Source organism: Oncorhynchus mykiss, chromosome 7, assembly GCF_013265735.2.
Source record: "Oncorhynchus mykiss isolate Arlee chromosome 7, USDA_OmykA_1.1, whole genome shotgun sequence".
Lineage (NCBI taxonomy): Eukaryota > Metazoa > Chordata > Actinopteri > Salmoniformes > Salmonidae > Oncorhynchus > Oncorhynchus mykiss.
The window spans coordinates 63,586,726-63,613,403 of record NC_048571.1 but is presented as its reverse complement, the minus strand read 5'-3'; the positions used below and the strand labels follow the sequence as shown (position 1 = coordinate 63,613,403).

General features: G+C 38.8%; 2 protein-coding genes across 2 annotated transcripts; both read right to left on the bottom strand.

Moving 5' to 3' along the window:
• Positions 1–7,036: 7,036 nt before the first annotated feature.
• Positions 7,037–11,956, bottom strand: LOC110528204 (homeobox protein Hox-C8a). The gene is given in 3 exon segments (XM_021610063.2): positions 7,037–8,778; positions 9,419–9,686; positions 9,688–11,956. Coding segments are annotated over 3 exon segments (801 nt in total). The 5' UTR covers positions 9,871–11,956; the 3' UTR covers positions 7,037–8,428.
• A 15-nt stretch (positions 11,957–11,971) lies between these two features.
• LOC110528203 (homeobox protein Hox-C9a) lies at positions 11,972–16,943 on the bottom strand. The gene is made up of 2 exons (XM_021610061.2): positions 16,055–16,943; positions 11,972–14,803 (listed from the first exon to the last, which is right to left on the bottom strand). Exons 1-2 carry the CDS (start codon positions 16,587–16,589, stop codon positions 14,559–14,561), a joined length of 780 nt encoding a protein of 259 aa, XP_021465736.2. The 5' UTR covers positions 16,590–16,943; the 3' UTR covers positions 11,972–14,558.
• Positions 16,944–26,678: the final 9,735 nt, after the last annotated feature.

Genomic DNA, 26,678 nt, shown 5'->3' with positions numbered 1-26,678 from the left:
AGCAGCAGCAGCTTATTCTGTACATGATGGAGATCAGCTATAAAATATATCTAAAAAACATGTTTTATACCTTTGTTTACATGAAAACATATATTTCCAAGACAGAGACACATTCATGTTATCAATTGATTAGATGACAGGATGAGATTGTCTAACTCTGCCAATAGAAATAGCCTAATTGATTTGATTCTAATCCTATTGAGTACATTGTCAGATGGTCTGTATACCAGTTTAAAATAATTCTGATGACAGCATAGTTTACTTATTAATGTGAGACTGCCCTGGTATTCATTCCTGCCTTCATTCTCTACATGTTGTTGGCTATGTGAGCACATTGTAATAGGCTATGATATGCTCGTAATGGTCTAATGCAGCTGTTTAATACTTGCTGTTACTGGCAGAGAGGTTTGGAACTATCTTTCTTATTGGTCTATTAACTCATTTACAGCATGGTGATGTCACCATGGAAGGCCAAAACTCCATCCCACCAAAACAGGCTGAAATTTCAGGCGGTCTTTTCAAACAGCTCTAAAACATGAAACACACCGAGAATCTCACTTCCGATAAACAGTTGGAGGCTGTTCCTTCTCTTGCTAGAACAAAAGCAGTACTTGCTACGTGCAGACACGTCAGTGATGAACCAACACAATGCTTGTCAGTGGCCACCAGCCAATTGGAGAGCCCGAACCCCTACAGAAAAAGGATAAAAGAGGGCGTTTTCTCCATACATTCATGGATGAGCCAGTCACACTAAGTGCACAGACAGAATGTACACAACACTAAATACTTCCTACAAGCTAGTGAACCACTGTAGCTAGTATTGACATTATAATTAAATCACAATGGATTAGCTAGTTTCAATGAAGCAGCTGCCTGTGTTAGGTGCCAAGTTAGCGCAGTGTCCTTAGCTAGCTACTTATGTTGTGCTAGTGAACATGCTAACGTTTACTAGCTAGCTAAACATTTGTCTATGGGCTGGCACTGGCAGTGTGGGATTATGGCAAGTGAATTAAATTGTTTGTTTCTCTTCTTGCTAGGTAGTTAACTAGCTGTGGCCATCTGGCTAGTATCAACAAAGGCTTTCTAAAAAATAGACACATTAAAGCAGATAGCTTGGAATCTAGACCATAAGCAATACGCACGGATATGCATTAACAAACAACTCTACTGCCTCCTTGTGGTTTGGACTATTTTAACAAATGGCTGATGACTTCCAAGATCTTTGCTGTGTGAACACAAAAGAGATTGACTGCTAACACTCTGTTCAGAGGTGCTAAGTACTGTTGTCAGATAAATGTTTAACAATCCTATATTTATAAAACAGGAAAATCATGTTTTTGACTGCACTGTGAGGGAGGATCATGTTGCACCATGGATTAAAAAATAAACTCATCCACTATACAAATTAACAGTTTTATTCTGCATATTGTTAGCATTTTACTGTAGTGGGCTATATCAGGGTCACACAGAGTGTTTCTTGGTAGTCTTCAACAAATCAAATCAAATGTTATTTGTCACATGCGCTGAATACAACAGGTGTGGGTAGACCTTACAGTGAAATGCATACTTACAAACCCTTAACCAACAATGCTTTAAGAAGTTTTAAGAAGAAAAAAGTAGAAATCAGAAAATAAAAGTAACAAATAATTAAACAGCAGCAGTAAAATAACAATAGCGAGGCAATATACAGGGGTACAGAGTCAATGTGCGGGGTCACCAGTTAGTCGAGGTAATTGAGGTAATATGTGCATGTAGGTAGTTAAAGTGACTATGCATAGATAATTAACAGAGAGTAGCAGCAGCGTAAAAGAGGGGTCTGGGTAGCCCTTTGATTAGCTGTTCAGTAGTCTTATGGCTTGAGGGTAAAAGCTGTTAAGAAACCTTTTTTTCGGTACCGTTTGCCGTGCGCTAGCAGAGTGAAAAGTCTATGACTAGAGTGGCTGGAGTCTTGAACAAAAATCTACTTTGAAACAAAAGTATACACCTCACACACATAATTATGGGCTTAAAAAGAAGAAGACACCTGTACCATGTCAGATATAGAGTTGAAATGTATATATTTTTTGTATATACATCACAGAAGACTGGAATTTCTTTTTTGACATCGTCTGTTTAATTATTTTAGTTTTTTATTAATTATGAAATTATGAAAAATATTAATAACATTCCACAAATGAGGCCACAAGGTCATTTGACTGCAAGAAAGAGCTACCTGTTATTATTAAGCGATGTGATGAGGGTGATCACTTGCCTACAACGAAATAAAGGTGCATGCCACCTTCACATGATGCATATTCCTCTTTCCACTAAAATATAATTGAGGATTGCATTTTAGTTTTTGGGAAGAAATGTCCGCCATAATGGAGATCATTCTCGGTGTGCACAATTAATTAGCAATGGAGGATAACTCAAGATTGGCCATCATTGTTTACACTTAACACAATACTTAACACAATAATGAATAGCCTATACCTAGAGAGTTGAGCCTCGATTTATTTTTCAATTCTATGAATTCTTTACATTGTAGCGTGTAAGCCTACTACATTTCCTTTTAAGATTTCTAGCAATTGAATATGTAGCCTATACACAGTACACTTTAAATAAGTCGGTAAAATACATTAAAGTTGGGCTATCTAATAAACAAAGTGTTTAAAGTACAAATATGAGACTTAATTGTTCATATGGCTGTGTATTAGGTTTTCCTCTTTAAAAACAACTGGCCAAAGAAGAGAAAACCAGACAATCGTATTGTTTGTGGAGGCCTACACTGAAAGCACCAGTATACTAGTGCAGGGGTATTCAACTCTTACCCTATGAGGTCCGGAGCCTGCTTGTTTTCTGTTCTACCTGATAATTAATTTCACCCACCTGGTGTCCCAGGTCTAAATCGTTCCGTGATTAGAGGGGAACAATGAAAAAATGCAGTGGAACTGGCTTCGGGGTCCAAAGTTGAGCTTGAGGGCTATAGTGTGTCAGAACACAGAAACACTGTCGAGTTTATTTGCCGTCCATAAAGTTAACAGGTGGTTACGACCTTATTACGGAAGTGGTCTCCCTTCATGACAATATAAAGTACAAAGGGAGACGGGTAGACAATGCTCACAGACAAATGTCACTCTACAGAAAACTTCCGGAAATTCGGCAGTAAACAGCATATAGAATAGGCTAAATCTAGCCGGAGACATTCAAGTCAAGAGAGTTTTACTAGGGGGCCCCAGTGTAGGTAAGAAGGCATCTGAACATCTGACTGTGGCGGCATTGATTGACAAGGTGAGTTTTATTCGGTAAATATACATGTTAAGGATATTTTTTTGAATTTTACCTTGATTTAACTAGACAAGTCAGTTAAGAATACATTCTTATTTACAATGAAGGCCTACCGCGGCCAAAACCTAACGACACTGGGCCAATTGTGCGCTGCCCTATGGGACTCTCAATCACGGCCGGTTGTGATACAGCCTGCAATCGAACCAGGGTCTGTAGTGACGCCTCTAGCACTGAAACGCAATGGCTTAGACCGCTGCGCCACTCGGGATATATTTAACATAGATTTCTCATTGTACAAGATGTTCTTTAGTTGTTTGTAGTCGTGTTACGTAGACCTAATGCAGGCTATATGTGGCATTTTTTTTATTTTATTCCAAGAGATGGTTTAAAATAATATATTGAGTCTAGGCTAGGCCCGTGTGGTGTTAAATATGCATAGGATATGCGCCATATTCCAATTGCCACACTGCGCTGGTTACGAATATATTTGGTCACCTTATTTTAAGGGTTAGCCTCCATAAAATAACAAATGCCTGAAAGGTTTCGGGAAAATGTTAGACAAGACCGATAGGACTTAAAGGACTTAACATTTAAATATGAACATTTCTTATTTCCTGTAACCTGCAGACTGCAATAGGCCTATGTGCATATGATTTCTAACATCGCCTACTCTATGATTTGATTGAATTTAAGTAACCTAGAGTAACACATCGCAAACATCTTGTACAGTGCCTTCAGAAAGTATGCATACCTCTTGACTTATTCGACATTTTGTTGTGTTACAGCTTGAATTCGAAATGGATTAAATAAATACAATTCTCAACCATCCACACACAATACCCCATAATGACAAATTGAAAACATGTTTTTGTCACAAATGTATTGAACATGAAAAACAGAAATATCTCATTATATAAGTATTCCCATCCCTGATTCAATAATTTGTAGAAGTACATTTGGCAGTGATTATAGCTGTGAGTCTTTTTGAGTAAGTGTCTACCAGCTTTCCACACCTGGATTGTGTAACATTTGCTCATTATTCTTTTCAACGTTCTTCAATCTCTGTCGAATTGGTTGTTGATCATTGCTAGACAACCATTTCTAGGCCTTGCCATAGATTAGAGCTGACAAGGTAAAAATCTGTTGTTCTGCCCCTGAACAAGGCAGTTAACCCACTGTTCCTAGGCCGTCATTGAAAATATGAATTTGTTCTTAACTGACTTGCCTAGTTAAATAAAGATAAAATAAATATTTAAAAGATTCCAGTAGAATTAAGTCAAAACTGTGATTCAAGAATATTCACTATCTTCTTGGTCAGCAACTCCAGTGTAGATTTGGCCTTGTGTTTTAGGTTATTTTCCTGTTGAAAGGTGAATTAATCTCCCAGTGTCTGGTGGAAAGCAGGCTGAACCAGGTTTTTCTCTACAATTTTATTTGTGATTGCTTCATTCTGTTTTTTTAACCGGAAAAACTTCTCCGTCCTTAATAATTACAAGCATACCCATAACATGATGCAGCCACCACTATTCTTGAAAATATGTAAAGTGATACTCAGTAATGTGTTGTATTGGATTTGCCCCAAACATAATGTTTTTTATTCAAGACAAAAAATGTATTACTTTGCCATATTTTATGCAGTATTACTTTAGTGCCTTGCTGCAAATACGATGGATGTTTTGGAGTATTTGTATTCTTCTTTTCACTCTGTCAGTTAGGTTAGTATCGTGGAGTAACTACAATGTTGTTGATCCATTCTCAGTTTTCTCCTGTCACAGCCCTTAAACTCTGTAACTTTTTAAAAGTCACCATTGGCCTCCTGGTGAAATCCCTGAGTGGTTTCCTTCCCCTGGCAACTGAGTTCGGAAGAACACCTGTATTAATAAACCAAGTGCAATAACTTCACCATTCTCAAAGGGATATTCAATGTCTGTATTTATTTTATTTATACACATTGACCACTAGATGCCCTTGTTTGCGAATCATTGGAAAGCCTCCCTGGTGTTTGTGGTTAAATCTGAGTTTGAAAATCACTACTCAACTGAGGGACCTAACAGATAATTGTATGTGTGGGGTACTGAGATGAGGTAGTCATTAAAAAATCATGTTAAACACTTGTATTGCACACCGAGTGAGTCCATGCAACTTATTATGTGACTTGTTAAGAAATGTTTTACTCCTGAACTCACTTAGACTTAGTATGAGAACGTATTGACTCATGATATTTCAACTTTGTATTTTTAATTCATTTGTAAAAATTTCGAAAACATAATTCCACTTTGACATGATGGGGTGTGTAGGCCAGTAAAACAATTATATTTAATCAATTTTAAATTCAGGCTGTGACATAAATAAATGTGGAAAAAGTCAAGGGTGTGAATACTGAAGGCACTGTAGCATACTCTAATCGTTGCAAAATAACGTATTGACGACAAGAGATTAAAGATGCACATAGAAGCCTACACACCTGTTTCTCTTTCCATAAAAAAAATACATATTGGATTGCATTTTTGTTACTGGGCAAACAACAACTAGAAAAATAACGTCAAACAGTACTAATATAGTGTGTAACAACTGACTTGGCAACAATACAATTTATCTCGTCTTGTGGGCCAAATAGCATAATATAAATAATATACTACTCGACTTAATTGAGATAATTGATCAAATATAACTAAGCTATTTAGTGATTTTATACCTCTATGCCGTATAGTGGTGCACATACAGTATGTGTTGAAGAGGTAGAGTATGCATACTTTTGACGTCCATAATAGACTATGTTGAAAATGTACCAACAAAACATAGCATGGCGTTTATCTTCCCATATATCCAGACAGCTACCCAAGGGTAGAGGGTATTTGAAATGTCCTGTGAACATACAGTCAGGTCGCCAATGCGGTTGAATGTGGATGTCAGTAACTTCTGGTATAGTCGGGTCTCAAACAAGAATATAACTGCCTCCGGCACACACACGCGCACACGCACGCACACACACACACACACACTAACATGTACAATCACTTATACTGTATTTTGGGCACCTATAAGGTAGCTTGGAAGTATGAGTGGCGCAGCGGTCTAAGGCACTAGAGGCGTCACTACAGGCGTCACTAGAGGCGTCACTACAGACCCTGGTTCACAACAGGCCATGATCGGGAGTCCCATAGGTTGGCGCACAGTTGTTCCAGCGTCGTCCAGGTTAGGGGAAGATTTGGCCGGGGTAGGCCGTCATTGTAAATAAGAATTTGTTCTTAACTGACTTGCCTAGTTAAATAAAGGTAAAATAAACATAACAAATTAAGTACTCAAATGGATATCGCATAATTACGTGCACTCGAAGTGTAGGCCTACGAAATAGTTTAGGTAAGGGGGATCTTCTACATCATAAAACCACTCTGCTTATTGGTAAAATAACTCCTTATATACATGATACTGGGCTGGGATCGAATATAAACTACGTTGCAAGCGTTTGTGTCTCAAAACTAAAAATGTTTATGAACCACTATCAATACAGGCGTATCCATTCCCTCATCCATTGGTCTGACTGAAAACAAGTCATGATAACAAATATTTTCTATAATGTAATTTTGTTTGGGTGTAAGATATTGTGATTAAATGTTCTCAGAATTCATTGATGTTATTAGGTAAACATCATAAAATTACAAAGCCATAATTAGCTGTTTAGATTGTCTACCTAATTTGTGTGTGTGTGTGTGTGTGTGTGTTTGTGTGTGTGTGTTGGTCTATTGCAGTCATGAATGAGGAAGGGAAATTCAGATTTTTTCCATTTATTTGAACATGTTCATGCCAATCAAGTGTGTGTGCACTCGCAACCAACATACCCTCCTTTAACTTTAAACATAAGAAATCAAGCTGATTTATACAACAAGAAATACGAAGACATACAGAGGTCATATTCAGTGCAATAAAAAACGAGTCTATTGCATCAGCACAATGTTGTAGGCTAATGATATTTAAACGCTGAAGTACAATTCTTTGTTCAATTATAACATATTGGTTAAATAAATGTGCATTACTTAAGGCAGTTTAAGTTGTTGGGACACCAATTTCTTGTTACACCGTTCTTTAGCTGACTAGGTAGTATGGCGCAGAGACATTTGTTTGGAAGATCAATATAGGTCCTACTATACCGCCACAAAATCAGCACCATAAGTATCGTGCAATCAAATGCAATATAATGTGTTATAGGCCTACCATTGCACTGGCTTGTCCCTTCAGTGAGAATGTATAGATCAACATTGCTAATGACAAAACCGTTTTCTTGGTAGATTTCAACATCACCTCTAAGTGCATCTAGATCTACTTAGGTAGTAAAGAGTTCCCGGTCTATTAAAACGAATATAGGCTAATAATCACATAAAAATAACTTATTGCTGCCTTCTAGAATCTTACATTTTCCAGAATTAGGTCAAGAATCAAGAAATATTCTACATATGTCGAATTTCCGATTTGTTTTGTTTTGATATCGGATTGAATAGGCCCGGGACCATTTGCGATCAAACGAACAGACAGCGCTCACAATGTTTACAAAATATAGGCTACATTACAATACACAATAGTAGGCCTATATTTGTGAAAATAATAGGCGTATAGATTGAAATTTGAGACACAACAACATGAAATATCCCTTACTGGCAGAACGATCTTAACCACTGGGTCAACTGCCACCCTTTTTCCCCACCTTTGGAATTGGCAGTTATGAATAAAATAAAACTTCGATCATCCCAATACACACACACAAATCCACATAAAAAATACTCTAGGAAAAAAAAGTACAAAGAATTTGTATTAATAATGAACCCTTCTCCTCGAATGACAACATTGATGGAACATTTAAACATTTCCAGCCATCCTATCCTCTTGTGCATTCTGTGATATGGACATATGCGTAACAATATGATTTGCAAGTGCTTCAGGTCTTTATGTTATGAGAACCTTTGCAGCGTTTGGAGACTGTATAAGTTAAACATTATTAGTAGTTATTATCCTCATAGAGAGAGCCATTTGCTGTAATCCAGAACAGTTATTTTTCTCTCATCTTGTTGACTCAGTAAAACGGTTGTGATAAAATGTGATCTCCTTCTCCCGGGACCATCTTTCAACTTTTAAGCCATTTAACCATAAAAATAAAGATCAATAAAAATCACTCTTTGTCCTCTTCCACTCCCGTTTCCTTTTTGTCTCCCTCTTCTCCTTCACCATCATCATTGCCTTCATCATCGCCCTTGCCCTCTCCCTCTCCCTCACCATCACCATTACCCTCGTTCTCTGTCTCTACTCTTTGACACGGAAATTGGTCCTTGATGTTCTCCTTTTTCCACTTCATCCGTCGGTTTTGGAACCAAATCTTCACCTGCCGCTCCGTCAGCCCTAAAGCGTGAGACACCTCGATCCGACGTTTACGGGTGAGGTAAGGGTTGAATAGAAATTCCTTCTCCAACTCCAGTGTTTGGTATCGACTGTAGGTCTGTCGGCCACTCCGTCTTCCGGGGGCTATAGAATGGAAACAGAACATACAATTAAGCAGGAATTGTTGCAAGACTGTGTCTGGTTCACTATTGTTTTTGAAATATAAGATAAATAGTTTGAGATTGTGTGTGTGTGTGTGTGTGTGTGTGTGTGTGTGTGTGTGTGTGTGTGTGTGTGTGTGTGTGTGTGTGTGTGTGTGTGTGTGTGTGTGTGTGTGTGTGTTCGACTATACATACCCTCTACCCTTGGATAGCTGTCCGGATGTGTGTGAAGATAAACGCCATGCCAAGTGCTTCTGGTGAACTTTCACTGAATTCGTTTTTACCGTTGTTATTAATCTCTGCTTATTTTCTCATCTACTAGCGATCAACTGAGCCGCCATTAATGGCACAGCACTGACGCAGATCTACTGGTATTTATACGCCTGTAATCAAAGTAGCTAAGATCTGATGAGAGCGAATCATTGTGCCACGGTTAAGTGACGAAGTTCTATTGAGTGATAAGTGAAGCTCCGAAAACGTTATCATATGTTACCGGATGTAGGCTACATGCCATGAAACTACAACAAAAATAACCACACTAGAAGCCTAACTGTAGCCTACTCTTATAATGTTACAGCCTATATAATTGCACTAATGCACATGTAAACAAGTAGCCTACTAACCGTGCGGTCTCATCCATGGAAACATGAGACTAGGAGACTGGTTTTGATTTAGGTGGCCTTGTCCTTCTCCGAGGTTAGTGCCATTTGACGATTTACAGTATGGGTATAGCGCCACGCTTGCCTCTTGTTGGGTACCATAAAGCGTTTGTTTTGGAAGGGCTTCGTATCCATACAATGTAGTGCCATCTCCATGACAAGCCAAGGCGCATTGATTCTGCTGGTAGCCTGATGTGGAGATCGCCGGCGTCCTATGGTGAAAGAAGGCCGTGATCGGGCGGGTGCTGTGATCGGGCGGGCGGGTGCTGAAATCCCGTCGCCGCCGCTCCCGCACCGTACACCAGCGTGTGTCTCCGGGTGACGCCTTGAGGAAACCTGCAGTCGTAGTAAGTTGGTCCCAACGTTTCACTGCCTTTGCACTTGGAAAAGAGAGGGTTCACGAAATAGGAGCTCATGTTTTACGGTTTACAATGTTACAGTGGAATAACTTAGTTTACGACAATTCCAAGTATTGCCTTAGTTTTGTTCCAAACCCCACACATACAACGAACGAAACCACGAAATCATAGAGACAGGTTTAAGGAATAAGATAATAAAGCCTTTTTCCTTATCCACCTCTCTCTTGTTAAAACACTGCCCTGCTACCAAAGGAAGTCCTTTGGTTTTTATTGGCTTTTTCCTTTTGGAGCTTCAAATCAGCTTCTTATGACGTGCATGGTTGATGCTAAAGCGGCTAGCCCCTCCGACACACAGTCACTAGCGTTTCGTTTTTACCCCACCCCCCCTTCACGACATCGACCCCCTCCTCTCTCACCACCAACCTTCAACCCCCTCCCATTCTCATTGAGAACTCGGACGTCTAAAACCATGAAACAGGCAAGCGGGAAGGGACTGTGCATTTTGCTTTACAATACAATAACATTTTGAATATTTTATGTAGCTTAGACTCTGTGTCAACTATCATTTTGTTTAGTCTTATACACATTGTCTACACCTTCCTCCCTAGTTAATAGGCCTACCGTTTATTGCCCTTAAGAAAGTGACAAAAACCTCGACCCCTGACTATGTGAAGGCATTACGTCAATGATTTCCATTCACGCACACATGTACGCGCACACCCAGTGGTTGTGAAATGTTTTGTAGCCTAGCCTATTTCAATTAAAATATTTTAATCGAAAATGTTTACATGCAGCAAAATTGTATTTGCTAATAATACAGCCTAGACATTTGGTTTCATATGTTTTTTTATGTTACCAGAATTATTTTGTAATGCTTAATAGTCGTTGATGACATTGATTAATTATTGTACATGATTATTAATGAAAATAAAAGTGAAATAAAGGTGTTTGGTTGAATTTTTGGTCTTTACTTAGAGCAAACATAATAAAAAATATGAAAATATGTTTCACAATTACAGACTATACATTTTGACATTAAGTTAGGCCTACATGTTCTGATGTTCTTTTGAGCCCATAGTAAATGTAGCCAACCTTATGCTACTTAACACTAAACATAGGCTATCGATTAACACAACGGTAAAATATAATTGATCAGTTATAACTAAAATAATTGTTCTTCATAACAACACCAAGACAGAGATAGAGACCCACTGACAAAATAAATGGTTGTAGATAGACATAGGCTAAATCAATTGGAATATCGATACTTAAAAAAAAATAATACAATATTGCCATATTACAGAAATACTACTGCCTATAGTGTAGGCTAGAGAAGACAGATAATTATTATCCGTAAAAGTTATATGCAGACGATTAATTATAGGTTTTGGAGAAAACGGACGTTGTTGGTTGTTCAGCTCTACGCATGAGTTGTTCATCCCTACATTTGTGACTAGTAACCCTAGAACAGCCTTTAAGAACATTTTCTCCCTCCAGTCCCCCAAAGGTTCCCATACAAAAGGTAAACAGGCTACATGGGATCGAAAATGTTAAATACTTAGTCAACAGCGACATCCAGTGGCCTTTTTGTGTGATTTGTACTGCACTAATTGGACTTGTTCTAGACCTACAGTACTTTCACATAACCATCAGAGGCTATTATTTCGTGAGATATATGCTAGGCCTACACATATGGTATATCGTGATAGTGGAAGATTGGATCGGCGATAGATTTTAAACCATAGGCCTAATTAGTAGCCAATAATTCAAACGTCTGTTACAACTAATAAAATCTCTATAAATCGCAGGGGTCCTACTCATTTTTGCCATATGGCCCCAATAGTAAAAAACTTGAAATGACGGACATGTATACAGTAGTCATATGTAGCCTAAGACAAAGTCATAAAGACACATGGGGGTATGGGTTGGATTGAATCGAGGCTATTTTAGAGTAATGGAGATTGCCATTCGACAGGGGAAGTGCCAGTGTTCCAAGAGAATATTGTTGCACTGTGCTACAATGTGCTGAAATAAAAGATCCCAGCAATTTTCCATACACACAAAAAGTGTATTTCGCTCCAATTTTGTGCACAAATCAGTTTACATCCCTGTTAGTGAGCATGTTATCCTTTTTCAAGATAATCCATCCACCTGACAGGTGTGGCATATCAAGAAGATGATTAAATAGCATGATCGTTACACAGGTGCACCTTGTGCTGAGGACAATAAAAGGCCACTCTAAAACGTGCAGTTTTGTCACACAACACAATGCCATAGATGTTGCAAGAGTTTAGGGAGCGCGCAATTAGCATGCTGATGGCAGGAATACCCACCAGAGCTGTTGCCAGAGAATCAAATGTTAATTTCTCTACCATAAGAGAATTTGGCAGTATGTCTCCACATCCGGCTTTTTCACCTGGGGATCATCCGGGATGGGGGTGGGGGGGGGGTTCTGAGGAGTATTTATGTCTGTAATAAAGCCCCTTTGCGGGGAATAACTAATTCTGATTGGCTTTGGCCTGGCTCCCAAGTGGGTGGGCCTATTTCCTCCCAGGTCCCACCCAGGCTGTGCCCCTGCCCAGTCATGTGAAATCCATAGATTATGAACTAATTTATGGATTTCAATTGGTCGATTTCCTTATATGAACTGTAACTCAGCAAAATCTTTGAAATTGTTGCATGTTACGTTTATATTTTTGTTCATATAGATTTGGAATAAAGGAAGTTCAATTTGGGGCCTTTCATGTGTTCCTATTTCCCCTTCTGCCACACAATTCAAAGTGGGTAAATAAAGGAGGATGGAGTCACGTTTGCAACAGACAAAAACAAGTGCAATAAGCCTCCTTTGAAACCAGCACACCATACCTTGAAATAAGAACAATAAAGTAATTTAGCCTAGACGTCTAGCCAGTTCTGCTAGGTTTGCTTTGTTAGATTGCATTCAAGACGAACAGCGCTGCCCGAAGCAGGGTCATAAAACCCCACATTTCTCTGTGCACCACAACGGAAATGTTTAACTATATTGGGCTCTAAAATCTCTGCATCCTGTCAGTATTGTTTTTGACACTTAAGGGGAAAGCCAATTTAGTCCAGCGACCAAGATAGAAAAATAAACGCCAGAAAAGATACTTCACACACCTCAAATGAACTGATCGGCTAAAAGATGCAAATGATTACGCGGCAAATTAGTGTGGCGTCCAGAGGGTGTCCAAAAATAGCACCATGACACAGGGGGAACACTTGTATCACCGTTTGCTGTGGCTTACATACCCACGACACATGGCCAGCATGACCCATCTAAAATACAACATAGAGCACCAACTCAGCTAGACCAAAATAATATAGCGCACTGCTCGGCTCACAATAGCCTCAAATCAGTGACCGAAAGATTGCATTAGTCTATTACAAATTATTTCGTAACATCAACAATCTGTAGCCTAGGCCCCATATTCGCGATTTATGCTATGGAAACAACCCACTGGGCAAAGACATCAATTCAAAGTCGATTCCACGTTGGTTCGACGTAATTTCATTGAAATGCCGTGGAAATAACGTTGATTCAACCAGTGTGTGCCCAGTGTTAACACTCATATAGACTACATTTGTATTATAAAATAGTGGAGTCTCTAGGCTACAAGAAGGCGAAGTAAAAACTATAAAACACCTCACGTTGTAAACTAGCCTACGTTGTTTTAAACTATGCACGGATAGGCCTATATTGAGATAGGCCTATGCTACATTGTTACACGAAATGCACTCTCAATGCCCACCTCCGTTATACCTGAATCGCCAGAATAACACGCTAAAGCTTTTCCTTGAAATAGTTACAATAATCTTAAATGATTATGGTTGGATAACACGTATAAAGGAAACAACGCGATGCAATGCGTTTACACAAGGCCTTAAATGTCACGTTATTTTCCCCCCAGAACCATTCACAATTCAGAAAACACAGCGGCTGGAACTGGTCAGGAAACGTGCTTTATAAAAGGAAATAGAAAAGGAAGAATAATGAGTTAAAAGACACATCTGCTTTCAATAAGGAGTAGTCCGTATCTAATGCTAGACTGTAGCCTATTGGAATTGTTGAATTACTTATATCCCAACATCTGCGAATTATATTTTTGTACCATACTGTCTTATCTAGCAATCTCAGAATGTCATTTTTGCAAGTGTTAATATTTATGATAAAGGTAAGGTTTTAACGTTTTAATAATGACCCAACAAAGACAGGAAATTAGATTATTTCGGATAGAAAGATGAGCACAATCTGCAGTATAACGTAAACGTGTAGCGCCGAGAGAAAATAATATAAAAACCATACAACAAAATCTATATCCACATAGGTCTAGACGAAACACAAGACACACGTTCCATGTACTTCGTGTACAAAACATTAATTTAAACTTGAATAGGCCAAAGATGCAATATCTACAAAAATACACAGGTTTTGTTATACACAGTTATCCAACTTGACCCTATACATTTCTTTACTAATGTCCTATTCGTGTCTTGACTATGAAGCCGTAATAAAGGATAAATAGTCAAAACAAGCTGCACACTGTCACAGAGAGACGTGGCCCCAATTTACAATGTGCTACTTTGTCAAGAATAGGCCTATAGATCCCAATTATATCAGATCAAAAGGGAAAACAGTAGCTCTCAAGAGGAGAGACCATTGGAGAGGAGAGAACAAGAGTGACATTTTTCTGAACGTGTACAAGTCAATTTGTCCATACAGCACGTTACTGCTCATTGCTTTCTGTCTTCTCTTTATTCATTTTCTTCATCTTCATTCGCCGATTTTGGAACCAAATTTTGACCTGTCTCTCGGTCAAATTAAGAACCCGAGCGACCTCATATCGACGGTCCCTGGTAAGGTACATATTGAACAAAAACTCTTTTTCGAGTTCGAGAGTCTGATATTTAGTATAAGGACACCGTTTCTTCCTCGTTGAACGAGCGTGTATCCAATTCGCCACCGGGTTGCCTGTAAAATGATTCATCAGAAAAAAGTGAATACATTGATCACTTTTGCTGACCTTTTCCAGTGTATAACCCAAATCATTATCATAAACACTTCGACAAACAATAGACCAGACGGAGAGCAGGCCTACTCTCTTATACATTATTTTGGGGGAATAAGTCTATGGTTCAATATAATCCATGTGCATTGTCAAATGTGTCATCAATGTTTTCCTTAATAATTATAAACAATAATCTCTCTTATAGACATGATTCATCTTCAACAGTGCTAGAAAAGGACCGAGTCATAAAATTGTGAGTGCACCCGTTTGCTTTATTGGCCCATAAAATATTTTAAAAGCCTTTAACTTCAAGTCTCGGCAGGTCTACAACCGAGCCAGCTAGATGCATTTCACCATGGCCTAAAATATTCTGTTCTGTGTTTATTGTAGGGCGTTTGCTCGGTGTTGTCATGTTTTTATAAGTACTGATATGAAGAAACTTCCATATCAATGGTTTTGGTCCTTGCTGAATAGGCTGTATTTGAGCAAAATTATGTTTTGTGATTTGCTCGGTTTCGGTTGTACCAGAAAGTTGAATAATCACGTGAAAAATCAGCCATTGTTGACTAAATAATACGGGGAAATAAACAAGTATAGGTTTACATTGAATGAAATGAAATGATCTATTATAATCATACTGCAGATAAAAACCATGGTGACTCTTGGTGGTTTCTGCAAACTTTTCTGTAAACATGGATCATCCGAATTAGCTTGTTGGTTGATTTTAGGCTTCTGGATGTGCATTTCAATCGAATGCTATAATAACAAATAATACAATAACAATAATCCACTATAACACAAAGCCTATATAAGGCCACACATCGTGTGTATAAATGAAACAACATCAAATGTCTCGAGAAGTAAAATAAAATATGCTTTTACGCACAAAACATTATTTTAGGCACAAGTTTTGGCCATGTAAGAAGATTCTGATCTCGCCAATGAAAAGCTTGCTTCCAGTTTCCCCATTGTATAGCTGTTTTATAGCTAATTCATATTTTACAACCTTAAGGGGATTGGCGTTTGTTCTGCCTAACACTGTCTAACAGCCCCTCCAGTTCCCTTCTCGTTCAAAGGGAAGAGAAAAGAGACGACCATTTCGTTTTATAGCGGGACAACAACCACGAGCAAAAACCCCATGGATTACGAACACCGCCACCTCACACACACACCGCTCCTATACCCGTTTGTAGACTGGCATGGCTTCCACTTACTTGGGTCGAATTCTGTCTTTTCGTCTTTGTGCTTCCCGGAAGCCAAAACCTCCGACTCTGGAGAAGGGACTATCTGCTGGGCCTTGTCTCGGATGTCCACGCAGGTGTTGTAGAAATAGTCTGGGTATCCGCGACTGTTGGAGGTGATGCAGTCTCCGGTACTGGGCTGAGGGAAACCATCGGGTTTGAGTCCGTAGTGTCTGCAGTTAGCCGGGTAGCCTGGAAAGGATACTGTTCCAGATATGGGCTCCAGCCATGAGCGAACATACCTCGAGTCCATTCCAACGTGAGGTTGGTGGGTGTATGGGTGGTAGACCACTGAGGATTGGGAGTGAACTGGGCCCCAGGAGGAGGAAAAGACAGAAGGTTTCGGCGCAAAACTGCAGGAGGGATAATCGGAGCACTCTGGTACTACTGTCGTCTGACGCGAGCGGGTGGGGGGAAGCTCTGAGAACCGCGACGCCAGCACGTCCTCGCTCTCATGATTTATCAAAGAATCCACATAATAATTGCGTATGGGACCCGTGGTCGACATGGCGATGTTCTGGTCTCTTTTACATGCATCAGATTATTATATGGAGTATATGTGTACTTTTATCTCACCCCTAGAACAATCAAGGCAGGTAATTATTTATCCCGAGGTTCTTTACTCTCATTGGCCACGGTTGAACACGTGATTATGTTTACCACAAAATTTGACATTCGATTAATGCGCAAGCAGTAACAGGTCTGGGGTGTGTGTACCTCAGACCTTTGAATGCTATTTATGTACAAGAATGATATTCTATGATCAATCATTAAGAAGGATTCACCACCTACAATGTTTTCGTTTTTCCTTGTTGTCATAAAAGCATGGAAAACTGATTATCTCCTCGTATTGGAGCATGAGGTACGTTGATCACAGTGCATTAAGCACTTTTTATCGATGTAATTTGTCTTTGTCGACAATTTGAATAATTATTGAGATAAAACAGTTTGGAAAATAAGAATTCCTTTTTCCTTTAGAGTTTTTATCCAATCTTAATGCATTGTATAGACTTTGATGGGTATAACATTGTTGTAACATGCATAATAGCAACAATAGATTAATGATCGAATAATATAATAATATACCACAAATGTGTGATTCATATGAGGCTTTTATATTGAAGAAACACATAACACATATTGTAAAACTTTGTGACTGTGTAGAGATTCGGAACACTTGCTCACCACTGCAGCTAAATTCGGAGAGAGGCTGCTCATGTTTTATGTCCCTCAATAAATGTTTACGAGAACCATTTGATTGTTCATAAACGTGTGGTTAATAAAAAAAAACTCTACCGAGTTATTCATATCACATAAACATAAAACGAACATATTACCAAAATAACAAGATGCGAAATACAACTATGGCAGGAGTTATATAAAAACAACATTCAACAAAAATGTTATGCAGGAAAAAACAAACATGCTTAACCTATTTTGCAGAATGGAATTGGGCATCACTGGTCTGAGCGACAGTCAAAAGTAGAAAAGGGCCTATAAACATATCCTACAATGAAAAGTTGGTTGGATAGTTGTGGGTGAATATATTTTTTTAAAGGATAAAGCTCTTTATAACCAGGCAGGTCACCCATGATTCAAGTCAGTATTCGACGTCCATCCATGTCTCAGAATGTCGGGAGATGACGTGGAAACGGCCCACTAGAGGCAACAGTGAGCGCTGTTTTGCTAGGGCGTTGTGGATGGGCATGTCGGATGGGCTTTAGCATCTACCTCTGGTTCAAAAGGTTGCATGTTCACATGTTGTTTTAAGCCTATCCCAAACTTGAACCCTTACCTTAACCGTTCATAGTTAATGCCTCACCATAGGATTCGGAGTTAATGCCTAAACTTAACTGTAACCTAAAAATTGTGGACTTAATGCCTAAACTTAACCTTAAATACTTCGAAATTTGATATTTGGAACAACTTCAAAATGTTATGTTTGAGGAACATGGATGAACGTCTAATTCTGACTCGAGGCTTTGAGAGCTTGTTGTGATAACAGCAAGTAGCCTATAGGCCTACCACAATACAATGTGTTTTTGATCATATAGGCCAGGAGTCTACAACCTTATCTAGCATGAGTGCTACATTTAGAAAAATGTAACTTATCCGAGCTACAATTTTTTTCTAGTATTCAAATAGGCATATTCTTCTCTTCTCCTCTCTCTCACCTTTAACTCTTCCTGGGTCCTTAGTGTACAAGATAAAGTAGTGCACTATATTTTCTGTCAATATACCTGGTGAAATAATTGTTAATAAACAACTCTAAGGGGGGCCCAATAAAATCTGTGATGTCTTTCCCAAATTCTGTTTTATTTTTTCCAAAATTGTGTTTTCTCAGTTTTATTTTTCCTGGTTTTAGATTTTTGTTGGTTTTTCACTCTCAAAATTACAATTGTTCGTAGAGAAACAACGAGATTGGATGTTCTGAGTCCATGTTAATACTTAAATCACATCAGAAGACCAGAAAAAAAACTATTTGAATTCCCCTTTAATTGCGCATCTACTGGGTGAGGAATGTGCAGTCTAATGGTCCAGTCTCGTGCTTCTGCACTAGTAATAATATGGCAAACTGCCATGTGGAGTAAACCCAGTTTAGTTTGGATTTAAGTGGTAATATTGCGGCCTATCTGGTGTGCACAAATCCTTAAGAGTCTATTGATGCACCCGCGCGTCAAACTAATTAACATAATCGTTTAAGCTAGAGATACAGTATATGTTTTTTTTGGTCCCGCTTATGTTGGCCTTCCGCATCTGCAGTGGAAAAGTGTCAGAGCTACAGCACTGTTTGTCAGACCAGGAGACATCCTGAAAATCGGCCTGGAGACTCTGAACCAGCCTAAAAACTAATATTATGAGACTCTCAGGAACACAATGGCGTTTGTCTGAAGTCGGACTGAGAACACATGGCTCCCGAGTGGCGCAGCAGGTCTAACATGCTGACCACACCACTGGCGTTGCAAAATAAATGTAGACATACATGTTATTCAATCATTGTACCCACACTGCCATGGAGCGCCTGCGTTGCCAAGCACTAAAATAGAAGTCAGTTATATTTGTGACGCTGAATGGATGCTAGTCCTGCCTCTCCCATCTCCTCATTGGTTAACAGAAGCAGATACCCCATGTGCCATCTCCTCATTGGTTATACCCACGTGCGTGATTGAAAGATGAACTGATGTTGTGGTCGTTGTGATAATACTATGAAAGTTAGATACCAATCGCCATATAAAGTCCAAACAAGAAAAAGCCTGGAAGGAGGAGAGATGACTAGAAACGATTTCGTTGACCGTTTTGTGTGTGGATTAATTGTTGGAGTAGTGGACCTTCTGCATTTCAGGTAAAATAACAACTCAACATTTATATCCCAGGGCAAATTAGCTAGCAAATGCAAGTTAGCTAAAGATGACAAATTAGCTAGCAACTGCCATAAATGTTTAATGCTTTTCGACCTGTCCCCAAATTAGTATAATTGGTTCAGAGTTTGTTTTGATATTTCAACCTGCTGTCGTGATCGTGTTTGGTGTGTGGGGACAAAATCCACTTGCGCACGATGGCGCACGATGGCGCAAGTGCGCGTCCGGTCTGGGTATGGTGTTGGGCACTGCATCTCAGTGCTAGAGGCTTCACTACAGACCCTGGTTCGATTCCAGGCTATATCACAATCAGACGTGATTAGGAGTTCAATAGTGCAGCTCACAATTGACCCAGCTCTGTCCAGGTTAGGGTTTGGCCTGGGTTGGCCATCATTGTAAATAAAGAATGTGTTCTTAACTAACTTGCCTAGTTAAATATATTTTTAAAAAGCATGCCAACTTCTCTCTGTAGCGTCTGAACCATTTGGGTTACAAACTAATGCGACCCCACTATGAACACGAACATGATCTGTCTGTCTGGTCTGTCTGGTCTGTGTTGCTCTACGACCCCCAAAAACTCTCCCGGGACTCGTCTGACGGTAACCATGTACTGGTTTAAAAACTGAATGGAATTATGGAGGTAGTTTTGCGTCAACAAAAAAAGGGTTACATATGTGTACAAAAAATGAAAATATTTCCTGAGCTCATTCCTTATGATTTTTTTTTTCCTGGCTGTTTTCCCATTTATTTATGTGTTATTCAATGCGTTTATATGGGCTATAGTAGTAAAGCACAAATTAAATATTTTATCAAATAATGTTTTTATATTTTTGGGGATACCTACAGGTGTCCTAAAATCAAATAGCGAAATGATCCATAGTATGACCACCTTAAAACAACATGTGAGCTTAGAAGAACAACCTCCCCACAAATCTGTGCATGCTCTATCCATCTCCCAACCTCAAACTTTCAATTGTGGTCATCAGGGAAACTCGTAAAATCGTCTCATATAAAAAACAAGCACAAAAACAATTTACAAGAGTAAATTAAATAATCTTACCAAAATAATAAACCTACAATAGCCACATTATCTCTTTTAAGAAATGTTTGGTATGGGTAGCCTAAATCTGGAAAGTTAGTAACATGATGATCCATTGGGATAAGTATAGCCTATATATAACATCACATCTTTTTCAGAGCTGATCTGATTGATAAAAATACCAATTCGTGGGAAATATCAGAATTCGGCTGCCTGTCTCGACGCAGCCTCTGTCGTTCAGTCTAGGTTAAGCCCTTTGCCACAACACTTCAACCTGCGTTTTTCTCTTTTCGCTGAGAATAGGGTGCCAAGGCTCAAATCACTTTCTATTCACAAATGCAATATACAAAAAATGCAATAACACCTATATTTTAAGATTTTACAATGCTGTCTTTTGAAACGTAATGGAAAAGATGTCTGACTGAATTAAGCTACTTCGATTAATCGATTCAATACATTTAACAACTACAGACTAGGTACATGACTCTGCCTGTTGTTGAGAAAACAAATAGACTGCTTGTTGCGCCTTCTCCAATCCAAAACTGAATCAAACTCCTTTGTTAAATGATCAGCCTAAGATCCATGTTATTAAAATATAATTTGTTGGAAATGATGTAGCCTTGTGCCATGCTGAACATCAAAAAGCGATGTTAACTGGTATGTAAAACACAAAACGTTGGAAAAAGTAGGTCTAGGCTGTAGGCTATGTTAATTTGGTGAACCTATCAATCACAATAACATGTAGGCCTGCCTACACATTAGAATTTGGTTTAGATTCTTATCCAAATTGCACGTATACATGGGCTCGAATATATAGGTCACGGAATGGGGTGCCCATGACTTTATCTGCAAATGGATAAGTATGGAAATGTTTATAACAAGAGGCGATAGGGTTTGTCTGTTGTATAGCCTTGATAATCGTTTTTCTTGCTATCTTTTGCTGGCGTCTGAGAACCAATATTAATGCCAGCAGACATCCAGTATGCCTACACAACCAACCACTAACACAGACAAGAAATTACTACGTATATTTTTATGAATGAGATCATCTCAAAAGTATTCTCAATGCGACCGTCCATAGTCAATCAAAATGCAACTTTTGATAGACCTATATTCAATTTTATATTATTATCGATAATTAAATTGCTCGTTTTGAGAATTTATTTTTACAACATCAAAATATCTAGATTAACTGTTAATTTATAGATAAACAAGAATGTATTTCAAAGCCAAACATTTTACATGAGCGTTGGTTTTGAATTGTGCTACTATTCGTGTGCGCAAAATCTATATGTCATGCGTAAAAGTATACTAGGCTATTTGCATTTCCTATAGGCCTAAGCTTTGACTATATTATCATGATATTCATTATCTCATGATCTTGGTGGTAGGGATATTTCAGATATTCTATAAACATATACTTGTCAAATTATAAATAGGTGGTAAACAAATATATACTGAAAATTATCCATACGTTCCTCTGCATCAGCAATATGCAACAAAATTATGAAAATATATCCCAGACTGCGACCTGTATGTTTTTGTGTCTACTAATTTGGTTACACATTGACGTTACACATTACAACTTCAAACTAGGCCAAAGTATACAGGATACATTATACGTTTTTTTGCATGCTTATCTTTCCATTCTCTTTGATTAGTTGTTTCTATTGTAGTGGCAATCCTTTTCTATATCGTTTTTTTGTTTTGTTATTTTAGAGCCAACTATAGCAAAGCACTTCCGTAGAAATCCATAAATTCCATCTCTAATTTCGGTACAGCCAAATCGAACAATCTTTCTTAGGAATCAGCGTGATTACCATCTCATTGGTAAGTGTACAGTAGTTTACATATAAACATGATCATGATTCAACCTTTATAATTGTATGTTCTCTAAATTGGCCAATCAACATGTGTGTACAATTTGAGAATGCTACTTAGGATATAGAATTACAGATGTTTGTACATAGGCCTATCCCACATTTACACGTTCTGCTCCTGGGCGTATTTGGAGAGATTTGGGTACCGTGTTCTAGTTACGGCTTTATTGAGTTGTAACGGTGTAGGACTTGTTTTGCACTCATATAACATCATCCATATTCTAGTTTTGGACGAATCTACATCATTGTAAGCCTTCAAATGATTGTTGTCACATTTCCATGCCGGCTTTTTTTCTTTGTTTTACCTTTAAACTGAACAAATAAACAATGATGATTGACCATTTGTTTCCATTGTAATTTCTTGAAATAAATCAAAATAGGTGTTAACTCCATTTCAAACAACTCACATTATAAAAGATCCTAGATCCTCTAAAATATACGTGTCAGGGATGGATATTTAACATTTCAGTTGATTTAATAAATAAAATATCTGGATCTGAAATTAAATTGACATAAACAACCCTGACATAATATTGGGAAGATCCAATTGAACCAACACACACAGACACACACAGACACACACAGACACACACAGACACACACAGACACGCACAGACACGCAGAGACACGCACACACACGCACAATGTAGACCAGTTGCAACTGATTGATTCCATTAAGATATTTTTGTATTTATTTTTTACAACGTTTTTTATGACTTACATAACAACAATATACTTAAAATACATAGGAGGCTTTACTTTGATTAATCACCCACTTCAAGCGCATTTGAGCACCATGCGGTTGCTAAGAAAATGGAAATGACACACAGCCACACTGCATGCAACGTTGGTCAACTCCGGTGACATCACTGTTCCACAGTCTAGTGCAAGACATGTAAACATGAGGCCTTGACTTCTATTCAATGTTACAGCTATATTGGCTTTATTATTTAGTCAATCCAAGTTTAGGCAATCTAAGCTCATTTGCCTAGTAGGCCTAGTTTAAGGTGACATCATCACTGCCAGCAGTAGGCTAATGTGAGGTATAGGCCTACTTGTATTTCAGCTAAGCTGTAAAGTATAGGCTACACTGACTGATCACTGAATAATGGTCCTAATGAATAAAAAAAACATTAGCCATTTGAAAACGTTACTGAAAACATAAAAAAACATACTGGTCTTAAATGGCCATGTACTGTTATAATCTCCACCCGGCACAGCAAGACTGGCCACCCCTCAGATCCTGGTTCCTCTCTAGGTTTCTTCCTAGGTTCCTGCCTATTTGCAAAGATAGGCGGGACTATCGTTCATTAGATAATTAAAAGTTAATGGGTTTTTTTAAACTAAAAAAATATAGAAGTTTCCGCCCACAAAACCTTTATCGGTGTAAGAGAATTGAAAAAATGCTGTTTATGTTTATAACATCATCAATACTCTTGTTATTGCCAATAAAAAACATATATTCCATTAATAATAACATTAAGAACATGAATACAAATTAGCTAAGAGACTGACAGCTCAGTGTGTGCAAGCAGGTGGTTTTAAAATTAATCTTGAAAGTGATTTACGTGTGTGAGAATGGACGTAAAAATAAGAAAAAGTGGCTCCCGAGTGGTGCTGCGGTCTAAGGCACTGCATCCCAGGCGTCACTACAGACCCTGGTTCGATTCCAGGCTGTATTACAACCGACCGTTATTGGGAGTCCCATAGGGCGGGGCACAATTGGCCCAAAGTCGTTAGGGTTTGGCCGGGGTAGGCCATCATTGTATTAACTGACTTATTTCGTCGAAGAAACTGTATCTCAGTGCCAGAGGCGTCACTACAGACCCTGGTTTGATCCCAGCTGAATCACAACTGGCCGTGATCGGGAGTCCCATAGGGTGGCGCACAGTTACCTAGCGTCGTCTGGGTTAGGGGATGGTTTGACCGGGGAAGGCCGTCATTGTAATATAAGAATTTGTTCTTAACTGACTTGCCTAGTTAAATAAAATGTTGCTAGCAATAGAGGGCATAACATACCTTGGGATTAAAAATTAAGAGTAGTCGGATTGGAAGAATGCTGTTTATTACAGACGTTAATTTCGTGGAGTGGACTGGAGTAACATTGCGAACTCGTAAACACATTTAAAGACCACTTAAAGGCCTTACTGACTGGAAACGATTGATAAAAGCTCTGGTCGTAAAGGCATTCATATTACGACAGCAGTATTGCCTAGGCCTATACATTCTCTTACGAGGGTTAAAATTTGTAGACTATACATTTGCTAAAAAATATTTGACATCGGAGATGGCCACCATACACGGCGGATTAAGTTAAGGCCTAATAATATTCCAATGAGTCATATTGTTTTCTAGCTTCTCCTCAATTTACTGGCATATTCAACGAAGATAGGTAGCTAAACTCGGTATACTGTTTTGTGATGTCGACTGAATGTAATGTTTCAAAATGGTTTATATTGCAATCCATGTAAAATTTCAACATTTTGTGTAGGCTATATTTGAGCCGAGATAAAGTGCAAAAGAGAAAGCGAGCCACCATAATGACGAACAATATAGGCCTAAAACAAACCATTATAATCTCAAATGGTCATTTCGATGTTCTTTGATTATATTTCAGTGATCATACAAGTAATATAATAAAATATGTATATTACAACAAAAGCATGAGTCCAGAGATGAGACTGGGATTTTTACTACTTGGCAGATGTCCCATGGCACCTGGAGACTCTCTTGGAATGCTGAGTAAATCCCTAAAATACCTCCGGTCAATAATCCCGTTTACAAGGTTAGACCTCTAAAGTCTCTGCGCAACAACACAAAGTTGAAAAGGATTTTTTACCCCGTGATGTTTACAACCCAAATTCTCCCACTGCAGCAATAGACCTTTTAGTGTCCACCACATAAAGCCAAAGAGCTAAGAAAAATGGGCTCGTCGTGGATATTGATGCCATTTGCGGCGACTCCTGAGCCGAGTGTGTAATCTTGCAGAAATGGACGCCCTTGATGAAGGCTAACTGACGTAATCAAGGCAGTTTCTTGTTGCCGAGCCAGGAAGTCAATCCCAACAACATGAAACTACCTAAACCACGCAACAGCTGAACGTGAAAGGTCAATCCATTGAGGATTAGAGACAATATCAAACGTATCTCATAGTCAAATGTTTTTCTATATACCGATGGGGGAAAAAATCTATAGAAAATAAAATAATAACAAAAATGCTGCATATGTAGACAAGGACTAACAATCCTAGGCTATGCTGCGTTTCCATTATCATAAATTAGAGCCTACCAGTTAAACTTCGACAATAGGATACTGGACTAATGACTCCTTTGATATGCTTGATATCGTTTCGCATTTTAGTCATATTTGAAAATAGAAAGATAGGCCTAATATTATGATGTCCACGACTTGAATGCATGTCCAGCAAGGAGTGATCACATTTTGTAAGATTCTTTGTAATATTCTATGTTTTGTTGATAGGATAGCATGCTCCATGAACACATTCAGGTTCACAGTCGTCTGTTCATTCTATGACAAAACATCGTTGTCCATCCAAGGCAGAGGTAAATTGAACAAAACTGTCACAGCACACATCGTAATCCAAAATCCACTTGCAAATCTCGAGCCACTCATCAACATAGAAAACCCCCACAACCATCACTGGTCGGATCTGGAATGTCTGCATGAGGTTAAAATACAGCAACAGAAAAACACGAGATACCTTCGGTGTTATGGAAATGAATATGCTGCCTGATGCAAATATGACAAATGAACAGAGATCTAGTCCAAAGCAAAGAAGGGAAATGCCAGCGGCTAGTCCTACCTTCAACGCAGGTTGCATGCGGGGATCCGTTGCCATGCTCCTGCAGTCGTGTAGTTTCTGACTCTGTTCCATCATATCCATTCCATTAAAGTTATCACCCGGTCTCTTTTTGCTCCATCATTTGCTCCATCATCCGTTGGAGAAGGTCACATTTCCCTCATCTGGTGAAAGAAGTGGCGTGCGCCCGTTTAACCAACCCCATTTTACCCCGGCTCCGTGGGTATAGACCTCCTTCTTCTCACCTTTAAACGCATCTTTACTGCTGCGGTGCACATTATACTTGCAGATCATAAAAACCACCTCTAGCGCTGTACTCCGACCATCATGACGTTACTATTTTATGACCTTGAATTATTGTGGTCACCTGGCTATTTAAATCACCACTATATGGTCGGTCTTTCCACTCACATTAAAACTCCCACTATTGCGCCCCTTCTCTCTCACCTCTCTTTCTCAAAGGAAACGAAGGAGAAGGACAGCAAGGGGAAATTATGCT

Bases quoted from the DNA above. Each gene is read 5' to 3' on its own strand.
- LOC110528203 (XM_021610061.2), bottom strand. From the start codon at position 16,589: ATGTCGACCACGGGTCCCATACGCAATTATTATGTGGATTCTTTGATA. The intron at 14,804-16,054 runs GTAAGTGGAAGC...ATCATTTTACAG, and splicing joins AAAGACAGAATTCGACCCAA to GCAACCCGGTGGCGAATTGG.